Genomic DNA, 24,803 nt, shown 5'->3' on the forward strand with positions numbered 1-24,803 from the left:
GCTATCTTTGCAAAAGCAAGCTACGAAACCTTTATAAAATCACAAATCTTAAGAAACTAATTCCTTGCCAAGCAGAACCTAAAGTATGCGACGTCTGCGCAAGGACAAAAATAGTTAAATACAAGGGCCAAGAGCAAAGCGAAAGGAAGTCTAAACCACTGGAATAAATATATTTAAATATCTGCGGCCCTTTACCAATAACAATTAATGGCAATTGCTGGTTTATTAAGATTGTGGATAGCTACACCCGCAAGCACTGGGTACTACTAATTTCTAACAGAGTGGCAGTACTTATAGTACTGGAAGAATAAAGAAAGCAAGCCGAATTAAAATTTATTTACAAGCTAAAGGCTGCGCTTATTAACAATGCAGGAGAACTTATAAAGGAATATAAAATATAGAAAAAAAGTAATAGACTAAAAATTTAATTAATAGTTTTATACACCTTGTACCAAAACAGTCCAGCTAAACACGTAATACAAGCAACTAAAAAAGACATGCAAGCTATGCTCAAGCAGGCTTTATTATTAATAAAGTTCTAGGACAAAGCTGCGAAAGCGCACATATATATTCACAATCGGGTGGTAATACCATAGTCCGCAATAAATAAAGACAAAGATGCTATAATACCTAAAAAGCTATAAACAGGATCTCGCCCTAAGATTACATATATAAAGGTCTAGGGGAGTAAATATTATTCGCACGCTAATTCTTAATTAGTCTCTGGTAGTAACAAACTTACCGATCGCGGACAAGTTGGAATTTTTATTGGATATAATAAGGAAACCACTAAGTAATACTATATTTACGCGCCAGACTCCCATCGCGTTATTTAAGCATTAATAGTTATCTTTGATAAAGATACGCCCGGCGGTATAATTAATCTAAAGCTGTGAATTAAATCCACCTCCACTATGTTACTAGATAGGAATCCTGTAGGTCGACCAAGGAAGCAGGATAAAATATCACCAACTTCGCGGGATAGCTTGCCAGAACCAGCCGACAACGAACAATACAAGACAGTGGCTAAGAGTTTTAACCATGATTACTTAGATAATTACTATTAAAAGTGTTAAGACTTAGTGGGAGCCAGCAACAAAGAGCTGATTCCTGCAAGAATATAAAAAATACTAGAAATCTGTATACTAACTAAAAAGAGAAAACGCACCGACAATAAATTAGTATAAAGTACAAATCTCTGCTAATTAAAAAGGTTAAAACTAAAGGAGCAGAAGTGGTAAAATAAGGTTAATAAAATAATCTACTTTGTACTATTAATTAAAACCATCACGAAAACCGCGCCTAAGATTAATAACCCAATTCCGATCCCTTGTACGTACAAAGAAGCCATTAATAACCCAGTTTATAAACCCGAGTGGAAAAAGGCTATCTAATTAAAATTTTAGTTACTTATTATTAACAGTACCTTTTCTTGAGACCTATGTGCCTGACGGCGCTAATATTATTACTATAAAATAGGTTTTCGCAGTTAAGTATACACCGAATGGGGGAGTTAAATAATTTAAAACACGACTAGTTACAAGAGGTTTTAGTTAAGTTTAAGGAGTTAACTACAAAGAAACCTTCGCGCTGACAATTTATATTAACTCCCTGTAAATTATGCTAGCTATTATCACACTCGAAGATTTTAAAGTATATTAGGTTAATATTAATAACGCTTTTACTAAAGTAATACTGCAAGAGTAAATATATATATATCCGCTAGCTAGCGCTAAGCTGTTTAATAGATATATACTCGAGTTAAAGCAGAGCTTGTATAGTTTAAAACAAGCTACGCGAGATTAGTACAACCTATATTTAAAAACACTTAAAAAAAATAGGATTTAAGGCTATCCCAAGTAAACCATGTGTATTCCGCAACTATATTATAGATGTTCTTATTAAACTATATATAAACAACCTACTTATTACTGCAAAGAACATGCGCGAAATTAATAAGTTTAAAGTAAAATTCGCGGAATACTTTAATATTAAGGATCTGGGGAGATTTTAAAAATCCTTGGTATTTGTATAACCCGCGACCATCCAAACCACACAATCTACCTGGACCAGTCAGTATATATTAAGCAAATGCTGTGACAGTATAATATAGATTATAAAGCAGTTACACCAACCCGCACCCTGATACCAAGTGGTAAAATATTATTAAAAGTACGACAAGATAATAAACTTGCACCTAAACAAGATTATTAGCAAAAGTTAGCAGTACAATATTTGCAATGGTCTATTCGCGACCTAACATTGTGTATATAACAAGTGCGCTTGCTTAATTTATAAATAAACTAACTAAAAAGCATGCTTAAGACACAAAAGCCCTTTTACACTACCTGTGATTAACAATCGACCTAAAGATTTGCTATGGACCAGGTTCTAGGCATGCGAATTAGGTTATCAGCTATTTAAATACTAATTATATAGGAGATTATTCTAATTAAAAGTTAAGATCTAGCATGCTTTTTATACTGGGAGGAGGACCGATCTTATGGTAAAGCTGTAAACAACCTGCAGTATTAATATTAATAACCAAAGCAGAGTATATCGCATTAGCCTTGTATGCAAAGCAAGCTAAGTAAATTATATAATTTATAATAAATATAGGCTATTTAAAATATATTAGTAAAAACCAGTGTACTGTCCTAATATACAAAGATAATACCTCTGTGATTACACTTATTAATTAACCGTTGTTAAATAAATACTTAAAACATATTAATATCGCATACCACTTCGCGCGCGATCTAAAGGAGCGCAATATTATTACTACTAAGTATATCCAAACTCGCAAGATGCTTGCAGACAGCATGACAAAGCTACTACTGCGAGAGCTGCTAGAACAATATCGCAGCAAGATAGGATTAGTTAACAGTGGGAGATAATTAAGAAGAGGTAAAGAAAAAGTGCACTGGATAGAGACATGCGAACTATATTCCAAAGGACTAGTTTAAGTAGGAGTGTTAGAAATCAGGATGCCTAAGGCATCTTTGTATATCCTAGTTCTGTAGGGATCTGATATATCGCACGCAAGGGGCTAAAGGACACGTAGACATAAGGAAGCATTTATCTATGCTTCCTCTCCTAGATAAAAGAAGACACTTATCATGCGATACTAGATCGCACCGATAGTTTTAATATACTATCCAGTCACCGCTATCCTAGCACCTCACGACATAGCTTCTTCCCCAAGATTCTTAACATTTAAGACCTGGAAAGGCACCTTTTAAACACTAGACCAAATAGTACCACCCTGGGCCCAGTCATTAAACTAAATAATAGATATATTTATATCTAGCAAACCAAAAAAAAGCAAGCAGCCCAAGAACACAAGGCGCTAATATCTCAATGGCTTGCTAATAACCACAGAATTATCTTTTATTCAGATGGATCCCAGCTGCAAAGCGGTCAAAATGGTGCAGGAATCTTCCTTCTAGATAATAAGCCTTAAAATCAGAAGGCTTGGGCATGGAATCTAGGACATGAATATAAGGTCTATGATGCAGAGTTGTTTGCTATTTAAAAAGCATTAAAACATGCATATAAGACTATTTAAATTCCAACTCTAGACATTTACATCTTCTCAGACAGCCAAGCAGCCCTAAAAAGACTTTAATCAGCAGACACCAACTACGAACCACACCAAAGGATCTCCAAATGGGCTACTAGAATCAGGGATAAGAACATTAATATTTATATCCACTGGGTTCCAGGCCACCAAGGAATTTTCGGTAATGCGAAAGCTGACGAAGCAGCTAAGTATGGGGCAGAATTGACAAGCAAATATTATAAATGCCCCATTTCAGTTAGCCATCTCAAACGAGAGCTTAAAGCAAAGTGCCTTGAGGATTGGGATAAAGCATGGGAAAATGCTAAGAAAAGTGATTAATACAGGGGCTTTAATTCCATAGCTTCATGGAAGCCAAGCCCCTAAGGCTTCCCAAGCAGACCTGGTCAACCATCATCTAATTAAAGCTAGGGCACGGCTACTTTAGATCATATTTAGTTAGAACACCTAACTATAATAGTGATATATGCATGTCATGCCACAGTAATAAATATTAAACTCCATACCACCTACTCCTCCAGTGCCCGGCAACCAGGGACATCAGAGAAGGGTCTATAGAGACCCTAGACAAAAAAGACCGAAATTTGCCTTATCTTTTCACGAAGAAAGCAGGGCAAGAACAACTATCATTCCTAAAGGAAACGGGATCGCCACTAGAAAGTGGCTCTTGGATCTAGGGAAAACAAAAAGAAAAAGAAAAATAAAAATAAAAACAGTGGAAATTAGCATGTTTAATCCTTTTTAAGGTCCCCCCCACCCCTAGAATGTCATATTGCTTAGTTATGTTTGATTTACCCACTATGTACGTATCTGTTTGTTAGTTTAAATCCTACCACCCAGGGGTGGTAGGTAGAGCATGCATAGTCTCTGACTGAAAAATGCTCTATAATATGGAAGAATAATAATAATAATAATTACTATATCCTAAAAAGAAATAGCTAATATGCCTGTTACGCGGTCGCGGAGATAGTAATTATAGAATTCCTGGACCTAGTTTAGAAACAATAATTATAAAAGCATGCTTTTTTTAACTTATATTTAAGTTTAGTATCTTAAAGCACTAAAAACTGTCTTAAAACTAGTTTAAGAAAATGCCCGACCGCTGGAATAGAGGAAGAAAAGGTAAGAGGGTTGTATAGTAAAAAACAGGAAGCTCGTGGAGAGTGGAGAAATTCCCAAAAATCATTGTGGGTCACATGATCCTGACCCAACTCGGTTAGCGACGCGCTACTAGCCGAAACTCCACTTTCAGTTCAGCTGTAGACTCGATCAACCTGCGACTTGCATTTGCCTAAGGACCATTTAATATTAGATTACGGTGTATATACTATATTATGTATGCATTGGTTGGTTGGGGTTTTGAGGCTTGGTCTCGGGCGAGGACCCGCCGCCCTAAATATATCGGCAGATCGCGACCTTAGCTATGCCGAGTTACCTCGGCTGAGAGAGCAACAAGCATTACTCTGGGAGTACATTTCTGCCAAGCTTCCGGTAAACCAAAAACTCTTGGGTCCACCCCTGGTGGACCGCCGAATGCCAAGCTAATCGGTTCCGGATCCACTGAACAACACGTACACATTCCGCTTGGTGAGCTTTTTCGGTCACAATATTGCCCACGAAGTAGCACAACCGGGTAATATCGATAATCAGTCTAAGGCAAAAGATAAGCTTAGCTGCAGCTTGGTAAACCACGTGCGAATTTGGGAACAGGACTGCTTCTGTTGTGCTTTTGTTATCATTTACCGACGGTTTCCGGACGGGTTAGGCCGCTTGTGCGGCCGCCAAATATAAGAAACTTGGTATCTCTTCCATTGTGTTGGATGATCATGGGATGGGCGGTGATCAAAAGTAGACAGAAGATAAGCCGAATGTGTCTCTAACGGCCTCGGCTGATAGTTAAAGCCAATAGAATCTCTCTGGGATGGCATCATGAACATGGTGGGTGGCATTGGATGAGTTCTCCGAAACCTTCTACATGACTATTCTTAGAATACCTCTACTTGTACACTCTGATTAGGACCCAGACCCACACGTAAGCCGTGATCAACAACGGGATATTTGGGAGGCGGGAGAGATGAATGTATTTGAAGGCCTAAAATTCACTGTGGTAGTCCGATATATTGTTCTAGTTTAAATGAAAGCTATTAATTGCATTGCTATTGTCGGGGACATTTGTGTCGTACTGTCTTATCCTAAGCAATCATTGTTCTTTCAACATGGTTCATTTCGGCATTCTCTTTCTGTGCGGTCTCTTCGGACTTGCCGCTCTTGCTTCTGCTCATCCAGGACATGATGTTCACTCCGAAGCCTCCGAACGTGCCCAATTCTTGAAGAGAACACCCATCGAGAAGCGCAGCCTATCTCACTGTGCGAATCACCTAAAGTCTCGTGGTCATGAGGCTGCCAACGTAGCTCGTCGTGTGCACACTGCTCAGCAGATCATTCGCAAGAGAGATGTTGGTATCGGTGAGTTCCTGGGCTTATAATTTACCAGAACCCCATTCCCCATTTGAAAACTATTGATCTAGTCCTCTGCATACTATTTACTCACGCATCGTCAGCTCCCCGTGGGCTTAGTAGTTTAAATACCACCCATCACTCCACTCTACATGGATTATCTCCATTTACAGAACCCGAGGTGTTGTTTTCATCGAATGCTACCTGTGTCCTTGGTGAGGATACAACTGAAGGACCTTACTGTATGGTTGATTGATGTTACCGTAAGAGAGTCAGACATGCTAACCATTGGGGATGCAGACGTCTCTGGTGAACTAATCCGTCAGAATATTGTTGAGGACCAGGCGGGTGTGCCGCTATTCCTGGACCTCCAACTAATTGATACCAATACTTGCGAGCCCCTTTCTAAGGCTTATATTGACCTTTGGCACTGCAATGCCACGGTGAGAGTGTTTGAATCTCCTGGAAGGAATCATCGGAGCTAATAACCGCCTCTGCACAGGGCATCTACTCGGGAGTCGTCGCTGGGAGTAATGGCAACCCGACTGATTTGGGTAATATCAATAAGACGTTCCTTCGCGGCATACAGCAAACCGATGCGAATGGAGTGGTGCAGTTTGAAACCATCTTCCCTGGCCACTACACTGGTCGTACTGTCCATATCCATGGTAAGATCCGGTTCCACCCAGCGCCTACCTTGGCCTGTATTTATTGGCAGAATCTGACTGCAGTGCTTTTCCCACCAACTAGTTTTGAGTCATACTGCCAACGAGACTATCCGCCTTGCCAACGACACGATTTCGGGGCTGTATTCTACCCACGCCTCGCATGTTGGACAGCTCTTCTTCGACCAACATCTGATTTCCAACGTTGAGGCGAGCTCTTCTTATACCGCTAATGAGCAGGCTTTAACTGCCAATGATGAGGACTATATCTTGCTTCAGGAGGCTGAAGATATCGACCCTTTTATGCAATATGTGCTTCTAGGAGAGACCATCGAGAATGGAATCTTCGCCTGGGCTTCTATGGGCATTGACTCTACTGCAGATAAATCTGTCAGCATTGCCAGTTATCACACCGAGGGCGGGGGTGTTAAGAACAAGAACCCTACATATGTCTCTCATAACCAGTCTCCTACCCGTAAGTTACTTAGATTGCCATCCGGCTGAGCTCCTGTCACTGATCAATTTGAATGTACAGCATAAATGGCGGATTTGTAATCCCCACGACCCAAAGGATCGGATAGCCTAAGGTGTATCACAGTCTGTCCCGCAGAAAGAGATGCACTTATGCCAGCGACTCCGATTCGGTAGTTACTTTGTTTATCTGCTTTGTTTCACTGCTTTATTATCCAACCTTGGGAGTGAGGGTTATATGTAAACCCGGCCTGTTCATCGCCATTGGCTTGGTACAGATATTGTGTGATCATAACAACCTTGACTTTTGTATCTAGTTTACTATCTACTGGGCAATGAAATTTACTTTCCGCGCTTTTGCAGCTATTTGATATCGATCCTTGATCGTTGGCTCATGGCAGCGATAACTAAATATTTTAAATACAATTAACAGTACACAGGGCTCACTATTAGTTTTCTCTATCATCCAACCAGAGGTCTAGGTCAACATGTATGCAGTGATTCTTGTGAAAAAAATCTACAACTCTAGGCTCCACTGCAACCGTCTCCTATGAAGGGACAACAAGGACTCTAGAGTTCCTCTTCCCTGCGCATGCTGCATCAATTTGGCTTGATAGGCCGCGGAATACAAGATAGACACGGACATTCCTCTTCCATGATATGTGGAGCTACGAATTGCAAAGTGCAACTTCGGCTTCACACCTCCGACAATCTGAGTCTCATCAAGGAAATGGAGTCAACATATCTTGCGAATAGCAAGAGCTTTGCTAACCTGTCGATAGGAAATAAATAATGCATCCGTTAAGAGTTGATCGCCTCAGAGTCATTTGGGATAATCTAATTGTATTTCTTGCGCGAACTTCCACCCTATGTTTCAGAACCAAGTCCTCGCGGATGCCGGCCGATCTGTTCCTACCGACTTCAACTTCCTGGTACCAACAGGCAACGTGGTAACCAGTAAGCAATATGGATGAAATTGAGTTTTGGTGGGCCCGGCTAAGGTTACGTGGATGCTCATTAATTAATACGATATGACAATAGTGGCGCATACTAAACCTGAATCGCTATATTGTCCTGGCATTCTGTCCCCATTGCCATGCCAAGAAAAGTTACAAGTATGTATCTTTATCTATTTATTCCTCCCCACAGTAAGGTCAATCAAGCCTCTCATCACTTCTCTTCTCATAGCTGAAGACCCGAAGCAGCTTCACTTCTATCTATCTTATTTCCACATTTGTGAAAATGAAATCTACCTTCCTCATCTTTGCTATCCTGGCTATTGGAACAATAGCCTATAAATGCCACACCGACCTTTTTTTCTGGCCTAATCCCCAACAATGCTACTCTAAACTACGCAACATACGTCGCAGAGAATGGTACTTTTGGTGACGAATGGGCGGCTGGGAACGCCACTTCCCTTCCGGAAGGTTGTGCGGTTGGCTTAGATGTTTTGACTAGGAATTCATCCTCTTTTATTGTCGCACTCTATCTGCCATACAAGTGGAATAACCGCTTCATGGCTACTAGTAATGGAGGTTATGGTGGCTTCACGAATTGGTGGCTTCACGAATTGGCCCAACGTTTGCCAGCTATTGCAGCATGGATTTGCCACAGTCTCAACTGATACCGGTCATCGATCTGGTCACGATGGTGGGAGTTGGGCTCTCAATAGCTCGGAAGCGGCTATTAATTGTCGTTGGCGTTCGCCTCCAACATTGTTCGCCAATACTACAATCGCCCAATCTCCTACTCCTACTACGCCACTTGCTCTACTGGAGGTCGTCAGGGTCTCAAGGAAATCCAGGAGTTCCCGGATGACTTTGATGGTGCCTTGGTTGGTGCCCCCGGCATGGTGGATGAACCATCTTTCTCCCTGCAACACATGGCTTAGCAACCATGATTTACTAGCCAATGCTTCTCACCATGTCACACTTATCCAAATAGCCGCTCTGGCAAAGGAGGCCATGGCCCAATGTGATCCCGAAGATGGTATTACAAACAATATTATTTTGAACCCTAAGGCTTGCAAATTTAATATTGATGCCCTAAGTTGCTCTGTCTCTGGGAGCAATGTGAGCGTGTTCTTTAAACGACGATCAGCTAAAGCTCGCAAAATTGGTGGTCAGGGACTGGTTTTACAATAATGAATTAATTTTTCCAGCGTACTCACTGGGAGCCGACGTCAGCCAGATTCTTACATGGCCGATAAACCCACTACCTTAGGGTCAGATTGGATACTCTATTTCCTCCTCAATACCACTAGCTACGATTGGTCCAAGCTCATCGAGAGTATTATTAAGATCTCGGACCATATTAACACCGGTAATGCACAGGCTGACCAGTACAGGATCAGCCCCTTCGCTTAAAAGGGAGACAAATTCATCCACTACCACGGATACGCTGATGGGATCATTCCCACTAAGGCCGGTCGCGTTTATTGGGAGCGAACAAACAAGATCATGGCTGATGTCGGCTATACCATTGACGACTTCTACCGCTTTTTCTATATTCCTGGTATAGGACACTGCTCCGGCGGTGCCGATGCCCCTGGTATATTGGACCTGCTTATCAGGCGAAGGTCATGAAAATATCCCTGCTGGGGTTCCCGGCTATAATGACCGCTATCAGCACGCTATATCGGCCTTACTCGTGTGGACTGAAAAAGATAATCCCCCGGACTATCTGGTTGGTACAAAATTTGAAGATGATGACGGCTCCATCGTGCGTGAGTGCCCCATTTGCCCCTACCCCAATAGGCCGCATACGTGGGTGGAGATGTGAACGTGGCCAGTAGCTGAACCTGCACTTCAAAGAACTGAGGAACAGCTCTTCCTTCCACTTATTTCCGTCTTTTATTCATTTCTCATTCTTCGACATATAAGAGAGCTTACCGAGCTGCCATCTTCATTCACATCCCCTATTACTCAGCTATTGTTAGGCGAATAAGTGTTAAACTATTGAGATATTGGATTAGTCACGCATTCAGCTCTAATTATATTCTCACCTTCGGGCCTGAACTCTGGAAGTTTAGCGATTGGTTCTGAAATATATACGATCCCTCCTTCCTCTCCATATCACCCTTATCCTACTTTATCGCAACTAGCCTAGATCTCCTAAGCTATAGAGCCTCGATCATTTTGTTATCGACGCCGTGCGCTAACAGTTCTAATCACTTATGGTAACCCGCTGAGAGGGGCGCTATTGCACCAACACGTCAACGAGAAAATATTCCTAAGACTACCAACACTCCGCGGCATAGTACCAACAAGCGTCCTGAGTATAAAGCGCCTGTTCAAGAAGGATCTAAACCTGCGATAACGCAGAATCTCCAAGAAACATGTGCGATAGTGGGAGAGAGCCCAAAACAAGCCCCTAAATTATCCTTATCGAACCTCTCATCTTCAGACAACGAACTCGCAGACAGACTCCGCCAAGAACTAGAGCGCACGAAAAGTGGTGGCTGCAGCTACGATACCGATTGCTGGCGTATTACAGATGTCTATGTTGCGCGTATAAGTCCCATGAGGTTTCCATCAGCCAAAGTACGAGTTTTATGGGTGGTTTTTTCCTAGCATTACTTGCGGGATTGCTGCAGGTGAATAAAATTGTATATTTGACCCGAGCTCCAGATGTCGCAACGAACATGACCAGGGTAAAAGAATTGCTGACCAGGTATGGGCTTCCTTTAGAATTTGAATCCAAGCCCCCGGTGATTCCGGGGCATTTAGCTGACGACACGCTTCGGGACAGCAAAGGTTCCAGGAGCTTGCTGAGTGGTGCAGCGTGGTGTTTCACTCTGGGGCTGTCGCCGATTTCACCTTACCATATTCGTGCAGCGTCAACTTTCTTGGACTACTCAACATACGACCTTTCGCCAACACAATACATATAAAGCCTCTTCATTATATTTCTAGAATTACTTCGTGTGGCCCCTCAAGACATCTCACTAGACAATATATCTCAGAGGGTGAGAGACCCACGTTTGACACGGGTATTGTCAAGTAGTACATAGGAACACTCAGAGCAAAGTCGTCGCTGAAAGCATCGCTAGGAACGCTATGGCCAGTGGTTTCCTTGTCCCCAATAAAAGAGCCTGCTGCAAAGGATAGCACAGGGCTAATGATTGCTGTTAGAGCAAAGAGTCGATATGTCTGAAGCAGGACAAAGGGTAGACTTAGCTCCTTCTTATCCATGAAGGATATCCTGTCCAGGAACGATTTTAAGTAATGTACTCCACAGATGCATGTCCAGCTGACAGTGTAGATATCATGCACGTATTCACCCCTCCGCTGCGGAGACGCTTTGACGTATCTCCGTATATGAGCGGAAGGTAACGGCCATCAGTCACCGCGAGGAATGCAGGTGGACAGCAGTATGGACGACTCAAAAAGCTTGTCTCGGTGGCAACTCTGATGACTGACTGGGGGTGCTTCTTCATCAATATACGAGCGGACGCCTTCCATGTAGTCCTTGGCCTCTATAACAACTGTCTGGTCTGCACGTAATGCCTTAACCTGTTTAAACAGGTATGCTACCAGATGTTGTAACACAACATAGTTCTCACCCTCGAACGTCGCAGTTGCAGAGGCTGCTCCCTAGATCTCTGGTAAGCCGAACAACGCGACAAACCCATGGCCTCTAAACATTTTTCGTGCTTCTGTAGCCCCTGAGTTGGCCACTATGGTTGCCCACGCTTTAAGGCACGTGCTGAGGGCATGAATGTACCGCAACTTATAGTCACCTGTGGCCCAGCGGCGAACGAGCTATTCATACTTCAAAGTCCTTCGCGACGAAAAGAATGGCATAAGTCGGTAGTTCTATAATTTGTACAGAACAATGGCCGTTTCTTTATCCCCTATACTATAGAACAATGGTCTCCCCTACTCCCTGACAATTTAATACCGCGCTGCAATTGTCACAGCAAACTAATCCAAGCGCGACGCGTGGGGTTATGTTTTGCCGAAACTAACGTGGTCGAATATATCCTCTTTAATAATAGTATGCCATCTAACTGTGTCTGGCTGTACGTGCCATCGCGTGAGACATGTGCATGACCTGCCAGCATGCTACTTCTAGTGATGCGTAGGCCATTGAACCGTGCATGCCCATTGCAAGTCCCACTGTAGGCCATTTTCCTGCCCAGGTCCCCTAGCTCCACTTCGTCCACTGGGGTGAAATCATCCAGAGAGCGAACCTAGACAATAACATGTGCATGCCATAGTTTTTGCTCTATATGATTAATCTTGCCGCAACGACAGCATGCGCTGATGAGCCTGAGAACACCTGGCAAGTACATGGTGGATGTCACAGTGGTTGAATCGATTATAAAGGTGCTAAATTCGTCATCAAAAGTAACTGTCGTCTCTATCCCCTGGACAAATGTTACGTGGCCCAATTCCGTTTGAGCATATGCGCCGCTAATTTTCATCTGGTCGATCAGCGGCAGCCACCCACGTTGCTGTTCCGGGTGCCTTGTAATTCACTCATTTTACGGAACATGAGAAAATTCATCCCGAACGGAGACGTGTTACTCGTCTGATAGCTTTCATGCAGTCACCTGAAATGGTCGTGGCCGTGAGTGATGGCGCAAACCCGGGGTCTCCTAATACAGCGCCTCGCGGTCTAAATCCCGAGTGAGTGCGAGGCAATTTCATGTTATCGAGCAAGTACAGGGCTTGCTACACGCAACGGAATGCGGCTCGTCGTCACATAACTGTTTCTTTGCTGTAGAGAGCTTAGCATCTCCGGATAGACGGCGTTTGCAAAGTGCAAGAATGGGTTGTCATATATCATGAATCTCAGCTTCATTGGGTCAAAGTTGCAGATTCTCTGGCCAGATGCATCAGGACCATCTTTCTGTTAGGCATAGTCAAGGTTAAATAATGATATAACAGCAAAAGCAGCCCCAGTTACCGGTCGTGCGGAGGATGACCAGCCAGAAACCTAGATACGAGGGGATATAGGATACAAATTTAGCCCCCAGCATGATAAAAACTAGAAGTAGAGTGCACCAAATTTTTCCTACAATTGTTGTATTTTCCTATCCTGTCCTAGGGCTCAGGCCTCGCGTACTTCAACAAGGATTCTCCCTCATACGGATGTCTAGGTGAATACGAGGATTGGCGAGTTTCATGGAATCCAGTGGATTATGACTGGAATATCTGATCAACTAAGCATGTAAATTAAGAGTATATCTCAGCGTATTACTATATATGATGATCGAGAGGTGGTTCTCTATTAAATGGAACTAATGGCCGCCGGGGTGATAAGAGTTTTCCAGAGCCTGGACTAACGCCGCAGTGTGTCGACAGCAGCACTAAGAAACTAAAACTCATCCAGAGATGAGAAAGACTATGGCGTAAACGGCCAGCTGGAATAGCTTCAATGCTCAGCTGATTCTTCGAGGATGGGCTTCCTAGTTACATTACCATAGAGAGAATCAATCGACCATGATCAGGAACCGCTCCAAATATCACTGCATCATTGCTGGCGCTGAATATCAGTATACGGCAAATAAAGTAGTAGAGAACCGCCATCGGATTGCTAACATATTGTATGCAGACTGTCTCTCTGTATCAGAAACAACACCTAGGCGATTCACAGAAATTATTTGGAGCCCAGTTGACTAGAATCGACTACGAGCCTTTACGTTTGGGGTCAGAATAATAATGCGAACATCTCCTAATTATAAACTATTCTATTAAAAGTATAGGAATAAACCCAACACAGAATGAAACTAATAATTCCTAGGGATTCTCCTCGGGTATGAAGTCGCAATGGCAACACATAAGAATTAGCAAAAATTTGGACCTGAGCCAAGAGAATAGAAATCATTCAAAACGTCGCTCAACATTACCATCCCAGACCGGAGGCGGCCCTCACAGGCTGATAGAAGGCGAGAACTTAATGGAGTTCCCATTTGCTATGCCGTTTAAGACGCCGTTCTGATTCCCGTTACTGTTGCCAACACCATCGAGTTCGAGGTGAGCCTTGTCAGCGGCGCAAGGACACTCCTTTTCCTGTTCCTTGGGAGCCCCAGGTGCAGGAGCTTCGCCCTTGTCGCCGCTGTTCTCGTCCTTGTCGCCGCTGTCCTTGTTGACGGCATCCTTGTCAGCACCGTCTTTAGGAGCAGGCTTTCCAGAGTGACCCAGAGAAAGACTGGGCGAGATATCAATGTTGTTTCCATTGATATCATTGTTGAGCACACCGTTGTTGTTGCCATTGCCGTTACCGACATCTTTTAGGGAGATGTCGCCATTGCCTCCTTTAACGGGGATAGGATGAACTGCAGGAGCATGTGGTTGCCGGGTTGCCTTGCAAGCTCCACGGACAGGGGTCGCTGGTTGGTTCTTCGCGCGACAGGCGGAACGTGGAGTAAGAGGAGCCGCGGTGGCCAAAGAGACGGCAGTCAGAATAACTACTGCGTTCAGTTTCATATTGGAAAGAGTGTGATATAATAAATGAGATAATGAGTGCGATATAAATGTATATGAAAAAGGAATGTCGACGGTCTGGTATTGAGTAGTTCAAAAGAATGACAGATGGTCGGTTGATAGATAGCCCCTGGAGTTGGACACTCGAGAGGTAGAGGATTAGTATTTAAACTTATCGTATGCACCGCACTCGGTTCTTCTTCGGATAGTGCGGAGAGCATGCAGGTCAATTCTTCAGGAAAAAATAGGTGAAACATCCATATTTTGAGCTGTCGACTGGTAAACTGAAGATCCATCACTAGGATTAGGTAAAGAACTGATAACCTTATTCTTTAACCCCTTTTTAGGGCTTCGATAAGTAGGTTTCTATCTATCAGAATGAAGAAAAGCGGGACAAATAAGGTTGCCAAAAATGAGATGCGGAAGTCCGGGTCAGGAACAGCATGAAGATCCCAGGAACACCTACAGATCGAGATTTGTAAACATGGATGATAAGCATGATTTCTTGAAAGAGTATGTAGATGCTGTTGACCAAAAAGCACTAAAGTAGAGTCTACCTTACTTTACTTCAAAGATACAGTCCCCAATTTACGATAGCAGCTGAAGTGTACAGGATGGATGGGCCGAGTACTGTTCTTATCAAGGCGTGCTAGGCCTTTGGTACAAAAATTTGGCTACTGCAACATTATGGAGCATAAGTGACTTGACACCCAGAACTCGCGGATAGTTTAACCACCCACAAGGTCCTGGAATTTCTCAGATAGTAAAATAGTACACATATCCCACCTTTTCAGGTACATGTAGAGAATTAGACTTCACGGGGCATCTTTGGATCCTGGAAACTCAGCCCTGGCACAGAACGTGGATTCCCACTCAGCTCCTAGACGAACATAAAGTAAATCGATTCTATCACAGTTCTGTGGGATATTTATACAAGAACCGTGTTGATTTCATCATATATGAAGGAGGCATGCGAAAGAAAAAGGAGGGACATAGAAAGTTGAGAAGAGGAAAGGGGGCCAGCTGTGGAACGCTCCAAAAAAGTCGGCCGTAGGAAGAAATCTTTGCCATGCTAATCAGGCTTACCTCCCAAATAATGGAGTCTGCAATTAACAATAGATGTCTCAAATTTGAGTTGCCAGCAGCCCTCCATCCGGACTGTACAATACTTATCGCACGCTAACAGCGTCGATCCTTTCGGCTCGGGCGGACACGTGTTCGAGCGATACCTATATTTAGATTAAAGTAAACCGCACTTCTACAATAGAATACAGGTACTATAGAACACACCTCTATTAGTGAATCTATTCAAATCCACCTATTATATATGTATCATAGGACCCAGAATAATAGCCACTACTCTACAAATCAGGTTGTAGTGTTAGGCCTGATTGGTCCTACTGCGAGAGAATCTAACCCGTTTTGGACCCCGACCTGCAGATGCCTTAGTAGTAAGGCATTCACCGCTATCTATCCCTACTTCAAATATTGCGGACAATAATAGCAATGACATTCCATTGAACCAGGCACGACACATACTAGAGACCGAGCACGAAATAATCAAAGACGAAAACAAATCTGAACCGACTTCAGCAGTACTCCGAATCTATCGCAATAATGCGGGCTCCAGTTACCGGACCACTTTGTACAGTCGATTCAATTTCTCGAGAGCTTAACAATCTCGATGACATTAAGGGTAGCACTGTACTTCTACACTCCTCACTCAGCTCCTTGGGCTGGGTCTGCGGCGGTTCAAATACAGTGGTCCTGGCGATACTCTCTGCAATCGGCTCAGACGGCACCCTTGTGGTCCCTACGCATACAGGCGACAACTCGGATCCCGCGGAATGGCAAAATCCGCCAATCCCCGAGGAATGGCATGAAACAGTTCGTGCACAAATGCCGCCCTATAATCCCTACACGAGCCGTACGAGAGGCATGGGCAGTATTGCAGAGACAGTGCGGACCTGGCCTGGAGCTGTGCGGAGTTCCCATCCCCAAACCTCCTTCGCTGCCGTAGGACCCTTAGCTAAGTGGCTAATGGAAGTGCATGATCTGGATTGCAGGCTTGGGGAGAAGAGCCCGCTGGGTAGACTCGAATATGTTGGGGCGAAGGTGCTCCTTCTTGGGGTGGGGTTTGATGTCTGCACGGCCTTTCATTTAGCAGAGTACCGCCTTGCTAGAAGCATAGAAGAGTCTATGGAGGATAGTTCTTTTGCTGTTACTACTGAGCATGGAAGGCAATGGATGACAGTGAAGGATGTAAGCATTTCTTGTGAAATGTTCGAAGAATTAGGAGGAGATTTTCAGCAAGAAGAGTCTGTTATAGAGGGAACAGTAGGGAAGGCCAGTGTGAAGATGTTTAAAATTACTGAGGCTATCTGTTATGCAGAAGGTTGGCTGAGGAAGAAAAGGTGACACAGTGGAACATCACCCAGGAAAGTTCCAGTAATCTAGCTGGGGCTAAAAATTGCTGAAACAAAGTATACTCAATTCATATTTTGGAACGGGCAATCTCTAGCTATAAATAAACTTTTTATTGTACATTTCACTTCTTTCAAGAATAGTAATCAGAAACCCTAATATCTCTTTGTTGGGCTTCCTTTGGAAAAACTACACAAAGGAAATCTAACAGATAGAACCTCATTTTGGCCCCTTCTAATCTCTGCCTTGATATATGGCAATTACGAATTCTATGCAGTATATACATGGCGCAATACAGGTACTGTTTATACGTTGGTATACAAACTATATATTATATAACTGTAAGGATAATAGGGACACCAGAGGATAGGTTCCACTACTACTAGTTTAGTTGGCTATTCTAATATCAAACTATTTAATCTTGCATTTGTTCGCATTTATATAGTTTTCTATATAAAAATTTAAGGTCAATATAATTGAGATCTTTATATGCTTAATTTTGCTGTAAAGTAAGCAACCAATACGTAAAAGTCATATTCCATATTTATCCACAAATCCTATTTCCTTTGGGCAACTGCTAGTAAGTGGTCCGCATTTCCTAGCAGTGCTTCGTCATCCACAAATTGCATCACAACATCCACCCATTGTTCGTAGGCTTCCGGTGACAGCGTTGCCAGCTTCGAGGACAGTCCTCCGCCCAGAAATCCTTCGCAAGGCACAACCCTGTCTAAAGAAATTCCCACTCCAAACTGAGTGACACAGGGCCCATTGACCGTCTCAAACAACTTCTTAATCCCACTAGCATGGGTATGGTGCATAGCAGGAGACGGCTGTCTTGCATATTTGCCGGACAAGAGGTAGTCTCTGTAAAAGTTGTCATACTCCTTCGCAAGACGACCGGGGTCTCTTTGAGCAATATCTCTCAGATGTGCGTATTGAGTGACGAAAGCCGCTAGAAGAAATCCGCCGGGACGGAGCAGCGCAGTGCAGGTACAAAGAACTTTGGAACGTTCGGACTCTTCGAGAAGGTGGTACATTGGACCCTGGCAAAGGATGAGGTCATACGATGATGCGGCGAAGATGGCCCTAGGATCATCCTTTTCAGAATGTACTTCTATGGTTCGTGCATCAGCCTGGACAATAGCCTGTAGTGTGACTCCGGATTCTGTAGCGAAGGACTCGGCAATGACGAGTTCTGATTGGGATATATCAACTAGTGTGACAGAATGGCCACTTCGTGCAAGGTCGACAGCTATATTCTGATTAACCGGGACCGTCACCCAATCACACATATCCTGGAACTTACCATACCGACCAGTGCCTCCTCCGAGGTCCAGGATCCTTAACGGTTTCTGCGTATTCCGTTCCAGTTGTTCCACGTATTGATTTATGACCCTTGTCGTAATCGAGTATTCGAGACGACAGGCATTTAACCGATCGTGTTCGAGAGCGGCATTCTGGTTATACCAGTCGGTGATACCCTGGGCGTCAGTCATTTCGGTGAAGATAAGTTATTATATTAGAATGTCGGACGCAGTGGGAGACTTTAAAGCCAGTTATAATCAACCACCTTTGCTGGCCATTCCGGACCTGCATGGTTGTGTTGCATTTCGGAAGCAGCTAGCCGACTTGGCCTGCTGTTGCTCGTATTCGCATCGAAGGATCGCATGGAAGACTCGCCGCTCACAGTTAATCAATAAATGCCTCATAGTATCAGCAGGATGCTGACACCTCCACTCTGCTGTCTGTTGCCCGATGACTCCCTTTACTTTCTAGAATGCTGTTTCATGTCGAAAGAGGACACTGTAATTTTAGAAAATACTAGATCGGGTCAGGTGCTGAAGGCTGCGCGGTTTTGCTCTTGATAAGCGAGAAATTGAAACTGGGACATAATACTAGTCAATACAGTATAGGCATCTATGGATACACTTACTTTACGATGTGTGTTAAATTAAGGAACGGCACAAGGTTTAATAAGCAAATCTAGGTACTCAGGTAGTTACAGGGAATAAGTAAAACTATAAGTACAATAGAAATCTGTGGGGATACAGTGGGAATAGCACAAATGTTATACTAAAGGTTGTGGTTTTATACAATTTATTCAATACTGTCCTCTGCTGTTGGGTATAATCTCCGTATGGAGTAGTAAAATTAGAATTATAAACTAACTAGCTAATTTAGATTTCATTGTACAGTGGTCTTGCGGATTAAGAAATAAGTTGAATATTTTAAGATAACCCAATGATTATATATTCAGCAACCCTCTACCAGGGACCTGGCTGGATTTTCACTTGACTTTCTATAATATATCCCCGGTATCTTCTATACGGCTTTGAAGAGAAGTTTATAGAGTCTACCATTGTCAGATCGATTTCTATATGGCAACTAGACATCCCCCCGTGCTCAGAATACGTGTATGTGATTGCCGAAATATCTGACGCATTTTGGACTAGTTTACCCAGCCAGAATGATTATAGCTGAACCTAGAATCTACCAAAGAGAATAAATAAAATCATGGAATATACACTTGTGAATAAACAAGCTTTGAACAACTGACAGCCACCTCGATAACTTTATAGGTCGGTTAAAAGACGAAGTCGTCGACTCAGGTCCTGCATCAGGTCCGGGGTGGGTTGCTGACACGAACGAAAATGGAAGTTAGCAGGTCTATATACACTCATATTACACTAGATGAGCGCCACCACTTCCGTGATAGCCAGATGGAGCAAATTGGTTGCTGTACCTCTTCTGCGGGCAGTCTGTTTACAGCAACAACGGCTATATGCGTTTGATGATATCATAATATTGAAATGGGACCGTCGATGGGAATATTTTCCTTCAGTTATACCAGGTCCCCTACACATCTGTGGAGTATGAAATAGTTCCAGTTTATTTGGACAGCTTGGCACGTTCCGTAGAACATAGACGGTCTACGTAGACGGGGATGATGTAGCTGGTTCCTATCAACTCACTAATGTTTCTACTCAGCCCTACAAACTTGATGCCCTGTTATATACACAAGTCTTACACTTTTACGTAGCACAGGTCTCCTTTGGAATGTCATGAGATATAAATTTCTATAGGCTACATTTATATACAGTAATTGCAAAGCCACAAACCTGCCCTAAATCATATGATTCGGTCTTCCATGGATATTGGGCCTTGGGCTTGTTACAACGCGGACACTGGTTGTTTTCAGAATTTTCATGTCATCGGGCTCAAACCCTTGATGGGGTAGCTCTTCGAACTGTATGTGCCCTACATGCTCGCTCTCTCTTTCCACATCATCGCACTCTGTGTAGTGATTTTGTGGATGGAATCGGCTCGGCAGATTCATTGATGCCTCATGAATCTCGTCGATGTTACTTTCCCTTGCGATCTTGCGGATCAGGGAAGCCATTCCCATCTCGATATTAAGTTTCACCACGTAGGTCACCGGGTGAAATTGGATGTAGACCATTGGGTTGGGGAGGAACATAAGTCCGATTAGGAGTACCTAGAAGTAATCGGGAAGAGTTAGAATTGTCTTTGGATTAGAGCAAAGTATCCTTTAGGTGGCCTCACATCCATAAGCACAGAAACAATCATCATTCGCATGTTAAAGCGGACGAGCGGGCGATATTTCTTCAATCCATTCTGCTGAATCACCCGCACACGGACAACTTGTAGGAACCAGGCGTTTAAAAATGCGTCCACAACGCATATCAGCCCTTTAGAAAGTGGGTCCCAGTATCGATTAATAAGGACATAACTTGTAGCAAGGTCAGCGGTATAGCCTGAGGGTACGGAAGAAATGTACTCACGTATGATTTACAGGAGGTGTCATATGTGCAGGAATCCATATACAGAAAACAGCAATATTAATTGCTGTTATAAGACCGGCAGTCGCCCATTTCACTTGAGTGGCTTTCTTCTTCACATCCACCACGACATAGAGCCGATTGATAATAATCTGCATCAGACATTGAATCTCAAGGGCCCAGCAAAGTAGCAGAACGGCTAGTACAGGTGCACTGAGGGAATGGGATCAGCACGGAATTCAAACTGTAAGATAGTGGATAAGTCGGTCTTCAAGACGCATACGTTGCAGGTACAATTCCTTCCAGCACGAGCCATCCCAGTACTCCAATTGTCACATTGGACATAAGTTCCATCCAGATAAGAATAACATAAGGGCTCTTGTATGCTTTCTCAATCCTTCGAGTCTGCTTTATTGCATTCCAGACCGTAAGAAAGCCAAATCCTAGTGTGAACCCTGCGGCCAGGCCGACAAGCTTGAAGTCGCCGACTGAAGGCCCCATCTTTAGCTAGGTAGGTAGGGGAATAAAACAGTAGTGGGCGGTAGTCAAAGACAGGTAGAGTAAAGGGGCATATAATCAGCACGTCTTGGAAAGATATATGCTGATACATGTGGGGTCTGACTGACACAGATCGACTCAATTTCGCGTGGTTGCCGTAGATCCTTTTGACTAACTTTCGTAGTGCAATCCTGCTATCCTTTGGAGGCAGTCTGAATATGGCAAAGACTAGGAAACTTAGTTACGGTGAAGTAAGGTAAAGAGGGAAGGTGATTTATCCCAATTCGTGGCTGACCCAATTTTAGGGGCAAAGACCAATGCGGCATTTGCTTTCCGCACGCTATTATTTGAAAACCAAATTTCATAGCAGTTACCATGTGGTAGGCCGTGCCAGACCGTTAAACCATACTACGGTTGCAAATAGGGGTGCAAAAATCGACATAAACAAGCTCCGAGCTCTATATAACTGGCTGTGATTTTATGCGGCAACATCAGGTTTTATTTTAATTTTATTTTTTTTTTTTTTTATAGGAGAAAATTACATCTCACATATATAGGATATTGTGAATCCATGACACTCAGATATAACTAGCCCTACGCAAAAATTGCATGTCATTTGAAGGTTGGTTGGACTTACTTCATCAGCTCCACCATGGCTTCGACGGTGTTCTCTCAATAAAATGTTGGGAGAGAGCCAAAGGGGGCTGGAATCGTAGGAACAGAAGAGAATCGATGCGTGGCTACGAAGGACTAGCCCATCTTAAGAATGAGTAATAAAGAAGGCTCTGAAATATATGGTTCAGGTCCCAAAAACAGGTCAGACCTCAAAATGGTCGAAGTGGTGGATCTCGGGCGCTTGACTGGCGGGTTGGACGTAGAGTCTCCACATGTGGCTGTCCAATCTTCGTATGAAGACCTTGGTAGACCCATCAACGAGCAAATCACAGATCAAACTGTAAACCCGTGTGGATAAAGTCAAACTCTCCTCTGCATAGCATGATGTCAACTCCACAATAGCACGAGGATCGCCGCTCCTGGTCCATGAGTGGCGACTCGCAGGCTAGGGCAGACCCACTAATCCAATGCTTTCCCGACCGAATTTACCTCAAGAAGGAAGACCCCAGGGGTATTTCCGTTCAAATTTCAGATCACGATGCTGCATGGCGTGTTCGCTGCGCCATTTCTTGCATACTGGAATAGTGAAGAACCATTAGATCAATGCATTTAGGCCCCGCTGCAGAGTAATTAATCGCGCTTAGCTATTGATTTGTATGTACAAAAGAAAAAAAAAAGGTGGAAAGAATAATAAAATAAGAAAATGAAAGAAGGAAGGAATGAATTAGGGAGGAACAAAAGAAAAATTCACAGAATTGAATTCTTTGATTGTCCGCTTTGACAGGCCACACAAGTCGAAGGCTTTATTTAGCCTACAATTTTGCTTGTCGAGGCCCATATAACTCCCCACGAGCTAGCTTCATATGACTCATAGTAAATGTATCGTTAGCAATTGCAGCACTTGTGCTCGCATCCAATGCAACTGCAAAAGCAGCAATCATGCCTGCCAGTCTTCTCTTCCCCCCTTCCACGGCGCATCCCAACATGGTAAGGCATTCTCTCTGCGATGGATACAACGTCCCCCCACCCACAGTACCAACTGTTAGAGAGGGGAAATACAATGTCATCTTCAGCTCCTTTGTCTCGTAGTCGTACTCGGATGTGAGGTGGCTCCAGGAAGCCTCTGCCACGCTCCCAGCATCCTGTCCTGTTGATACAAACATCGCGGCTATAATATTCGCTGTGTTGATATTGCACCCAAACTGACCGTTTCGTATTCCTCCTTCCTTTAAAGCCATCTGAGTACGATACAGACGCTCGGTACTACAGCCAAGGATCTCCTGGCAGGCTGAGTTCGTGATGGTGCCCCATGCTAGCGCTTCGACACCTCTAGGTCTCTGGACATTTCCCCAAGAAGGCTTCTTGTCCGAAGCCAATTGACCCTCAATAATGAAGTCTTTAATTTGAAATTTCTTTCCGCATTTGGAATTCCGTAACATTTCACAGGCATGCTGCGTGGCCTTGCTGACCATGTTCTGACCCGCAGCGTTGCCGCAAAAATAACTGCAGAAAAGATGAACACTAGAGCCAATAACCGATGTCTGCAGCTCCTGTAGTCGGACATATCTGCTTGTCGAATTGGCCCATCGGGCAAAGTCGTTTTGAAAAGATGGAACCGCCCGAGCAAATGCTATCGCCTGCCCAGGGTTTGCGAAAAGAAACATCGGGGCGCGAGACATGGCTTCATTAAGAACCTCGAACTGCAAACCACCACAGGCATTGAAGACTTTACAACCCCGGCTGCAACTAGCCACCAGGGTTGGCTCGCATGTAGCTAATGGCGCATAGTATTCGCCCTTCGTCTCAGGGCCCGTGACGCGCAGTGGTCCAGCAACACCAACAGGGACCTGCACGAAGCCGATGCAGTTTTCAATTCGGACGTCCGCTGTCTCGTCGATATGCCGAGTGACGTGTTGCAATTGCGGGCTGTCAAGATTCGGGTCAAATCCGGGACGTCCATCTAGCGAACGTTTGGTGGCCAGTGTCTTTGACATCGTGAAGATCTGATACTGATATAAATATGTCCGACAGCTTATGGTGTGTTTGAAACGTAGTTCGCGGTAAATCGTTTCAGATATCCTGCAGGGAGGCCTATTGTAGAAAAGGGAGGCGGTTTACCTTATTTCTATCTTTAATTATTGTGAACGAAGGACCCATTAGACACACCCATGTTCCTGGATGGACGCGACATCGGACAATCATTGCCGCCAATAGCTGGATATTAGACTTCAGTTTTTTGGGGCCTAGATCTCCACTAGTGTCCGGAGCTCCCTATTATTGGGCCCTGGCGAACTCCATCGAGATCCTATATTACACACACTTTACAAGGAGTAACAATTGCCTATCACCCAACCCGTTCATGTCCACCAACTACAGACCAGAGAAGCCTCCGATTAGAAGTGCAGTAAGTCTCCATCTGAGTAGAGCTATACAAAAAATGTCTGCATGAAATTCTAGTCAAAAATGAAAAATAGGTACAGTATCCAAGGCAAACTTATGGGATAAATACTGTAGCCCCACATTTGGTTCTGCCCCCTGCAGGCGGAAAGGCCGGCAATGTGGGAGATCCCGTTCTGGGCTTGGTCACCACGTGGATGGCACGCTTTCGCCAAGATTCCCAAAAATGAGTCCCGGAGGCGCCACCCCTTACTTAGCCTTTGGTTTTTGAACCGACCTTTCATACACCCAGTCCAGAGGGGTTCGACTCTGCGAAGCCTGGATAGTTGGGGTCACTCACAGTGAGCCTCCAATTACGAAACCTACTTTTGACCGACGACCTCAATTATTGGACAGGAAGAATGGTTGGATACATAAATATATTGGGCCATGGTTTGTCAGACACCAGTCCCCTCAAAAGAAT

At 43.8% G+C, this 24,803-nt stretch overlaps 8 protein-coding genes across 8 annotated transcripts; 4 read left to right on the top strand and 4 right to left on the bottom strand.

Annotated features, from left to right (window-relative positions):
• Positions 1-5,796: 5,796 nt before the first annotated feature.
• ATNIH1004_001898 (intradiol ring-cleavage dioxygenase) lies at positions 5,797-7,242 on the top strand (the record flags this gene model as incomplete). The annotated part of the gene is made up of 6 exons (XM_033566593.1): positions 5,797-6,046; positions 6,142-6,279; positions 6,338-6,480; positions 6,540-6,705; positions 6,788-7,177; positions 7,238-7,242. The coding sequence occupies 6 exons, from the start codon at positions 5,797-5,799 to the stop codon at positions 7,240-7,242; spliced, it is 1,092 nt and encodes a 363-aa protein (XP_033420795.1).
• A 1,460-nt stretch (positions 7,243-8,702) lies between these two features.
• Positions 8,703-9,317, top strand: ATNIH1004_001899 (uncharacterized protein; the record flags this gene model as incomplete). The annotated part of the gene is made up of 1 exon (XM_033566594.1): positions 8,703-9,317. One exon carries the CDS (start codon positions 8,703-8,705, stop codon positions 9,315-9,317), a length of 615 nt encoding a protein of 204 aa, XP_033420796.1.
• A 315-nt stretch (positions 9,318-9,632) lies between these two features.
• Positions 9,633-9,954, top strand: ATNIH1004_001900 (uncharacterized protein; the record flags this gene model as incomplete). Its single annotated transcript, XM_033566595.1, has 2 exons — positions 9,633-9,723; positions 9,752-9,954. 2 exons carry the CDS (start codon positions 9,633-9,635, stop codon positions 9,952-9,954), a joined length of 294 nt encoding a protein of 97 aa, XP_033420797.1.
• A 4,097-nt stretch (positions 9,955-14,051) lies between these two features.
• ATNIH1004_001901 (uncharacterized protein) lies at positions 14,052-14,609 on the bottom strand (the record flags this gene model as incomplete). The annotated part of the gene is made up of 1 exon (XM_033566596.1): positions 14,052-14,609. The coding sequence occupies one exon, from the start codon at positions 14,607-14,609 to the stop codon at positions 14,052-14,054; it is 558 nt and encodes a 185-aa protein (XP_033420798.1).
• A 1,614-nt stretch (positions 14,610-16,223) lies between these two features.
• Positions 16,224-17,024, top strand: ATNIH1004_001902 (aminoglycoside N(3)-acetyltransferase; the record flags this gene model as incomplete). Its single annotated transcript, XM_033566597.1, has 1 exon — positions 16,224-17,024. The coding sequence occupies one exon, from the start codon at positions 16,224-16,226 to the stop codon at positions 17,022-17,024; it is 801 nt and encodes a 266-aa protein (XP_033420799.1).
• A 563-nt stretch (positions 17,025-17,587) lies between these two features.
• Positions 17,588-18,526, bottom strand: ATNIH1004_001903 (class I SAM-dependent methyltransferase; the record flags this gene model as incomplete). Its single annotated transcript, XM_033566598.1, has 1 exon — positions 17,588-18,526. The coding sequence occupies one exon, from the start codon at positions 18,524-18,526 to the stop codon at positions 17,588-17,590; it is 939 nt and encodes a 312-aa protein (XP_033420800.1).
• Positions 18,527-20,154: 1,628 nt separating this feature from the next.
• Positions 20,155-21,331, bottom strand: ATNIH1004_001904 (uncharacterized protein; the record flags this gene model as incomplete). The annotated part of the gene is made up of 4 exons (XM_033566599.1): positions 20,155-20,526; positions 20,595-20,781; positions 20,834-21,043; positions 21,114-21,331. 4 exons carry the CDS (start codon positions 21,329-21,331, stop codon positions 20,155-20,157), a joined length of 987 nt encoding a protein of 328 aa, XP_033420801.1.
• Positions 21,332-22,755: 1,424 nt separating this feature from the next.
• ATNIH1004_001905 (hydroxymethylglutaryl-CoA reductase) lies at positions 22,756-23,937 on the bottom strand (the record flags this gene model as incomplete). Its single annotated transcript, XM_033566600.1, has 1 exon — positions 22,756-23,937. One exon carries the CDS (start codon positions 23,935-23,937, stop codon positions 22,756-22,758), a length of 1,182 nt encoding a protein of 393 aa, XP_033420802.1.
• Between the last annotated feature and the right edge of the window lie 866 nt (positions 23,938-24,803).

Source organism: Aspergillus tanneri, assembly GCF_003426965.1.
Source record: "Aspergillus tanneri strain NIH1004 chromosome Unknown AapTan_10_pilon_pilon_pilon, whole genome shotgun sequence".
Classification (NCBI taxonomy): Eukaryota; Fungi; Ascomycota; class Eurotiomycetes; order Eurotiales; family Aspergillaceae; genus Aspergillus; species Aspergillus tanneri.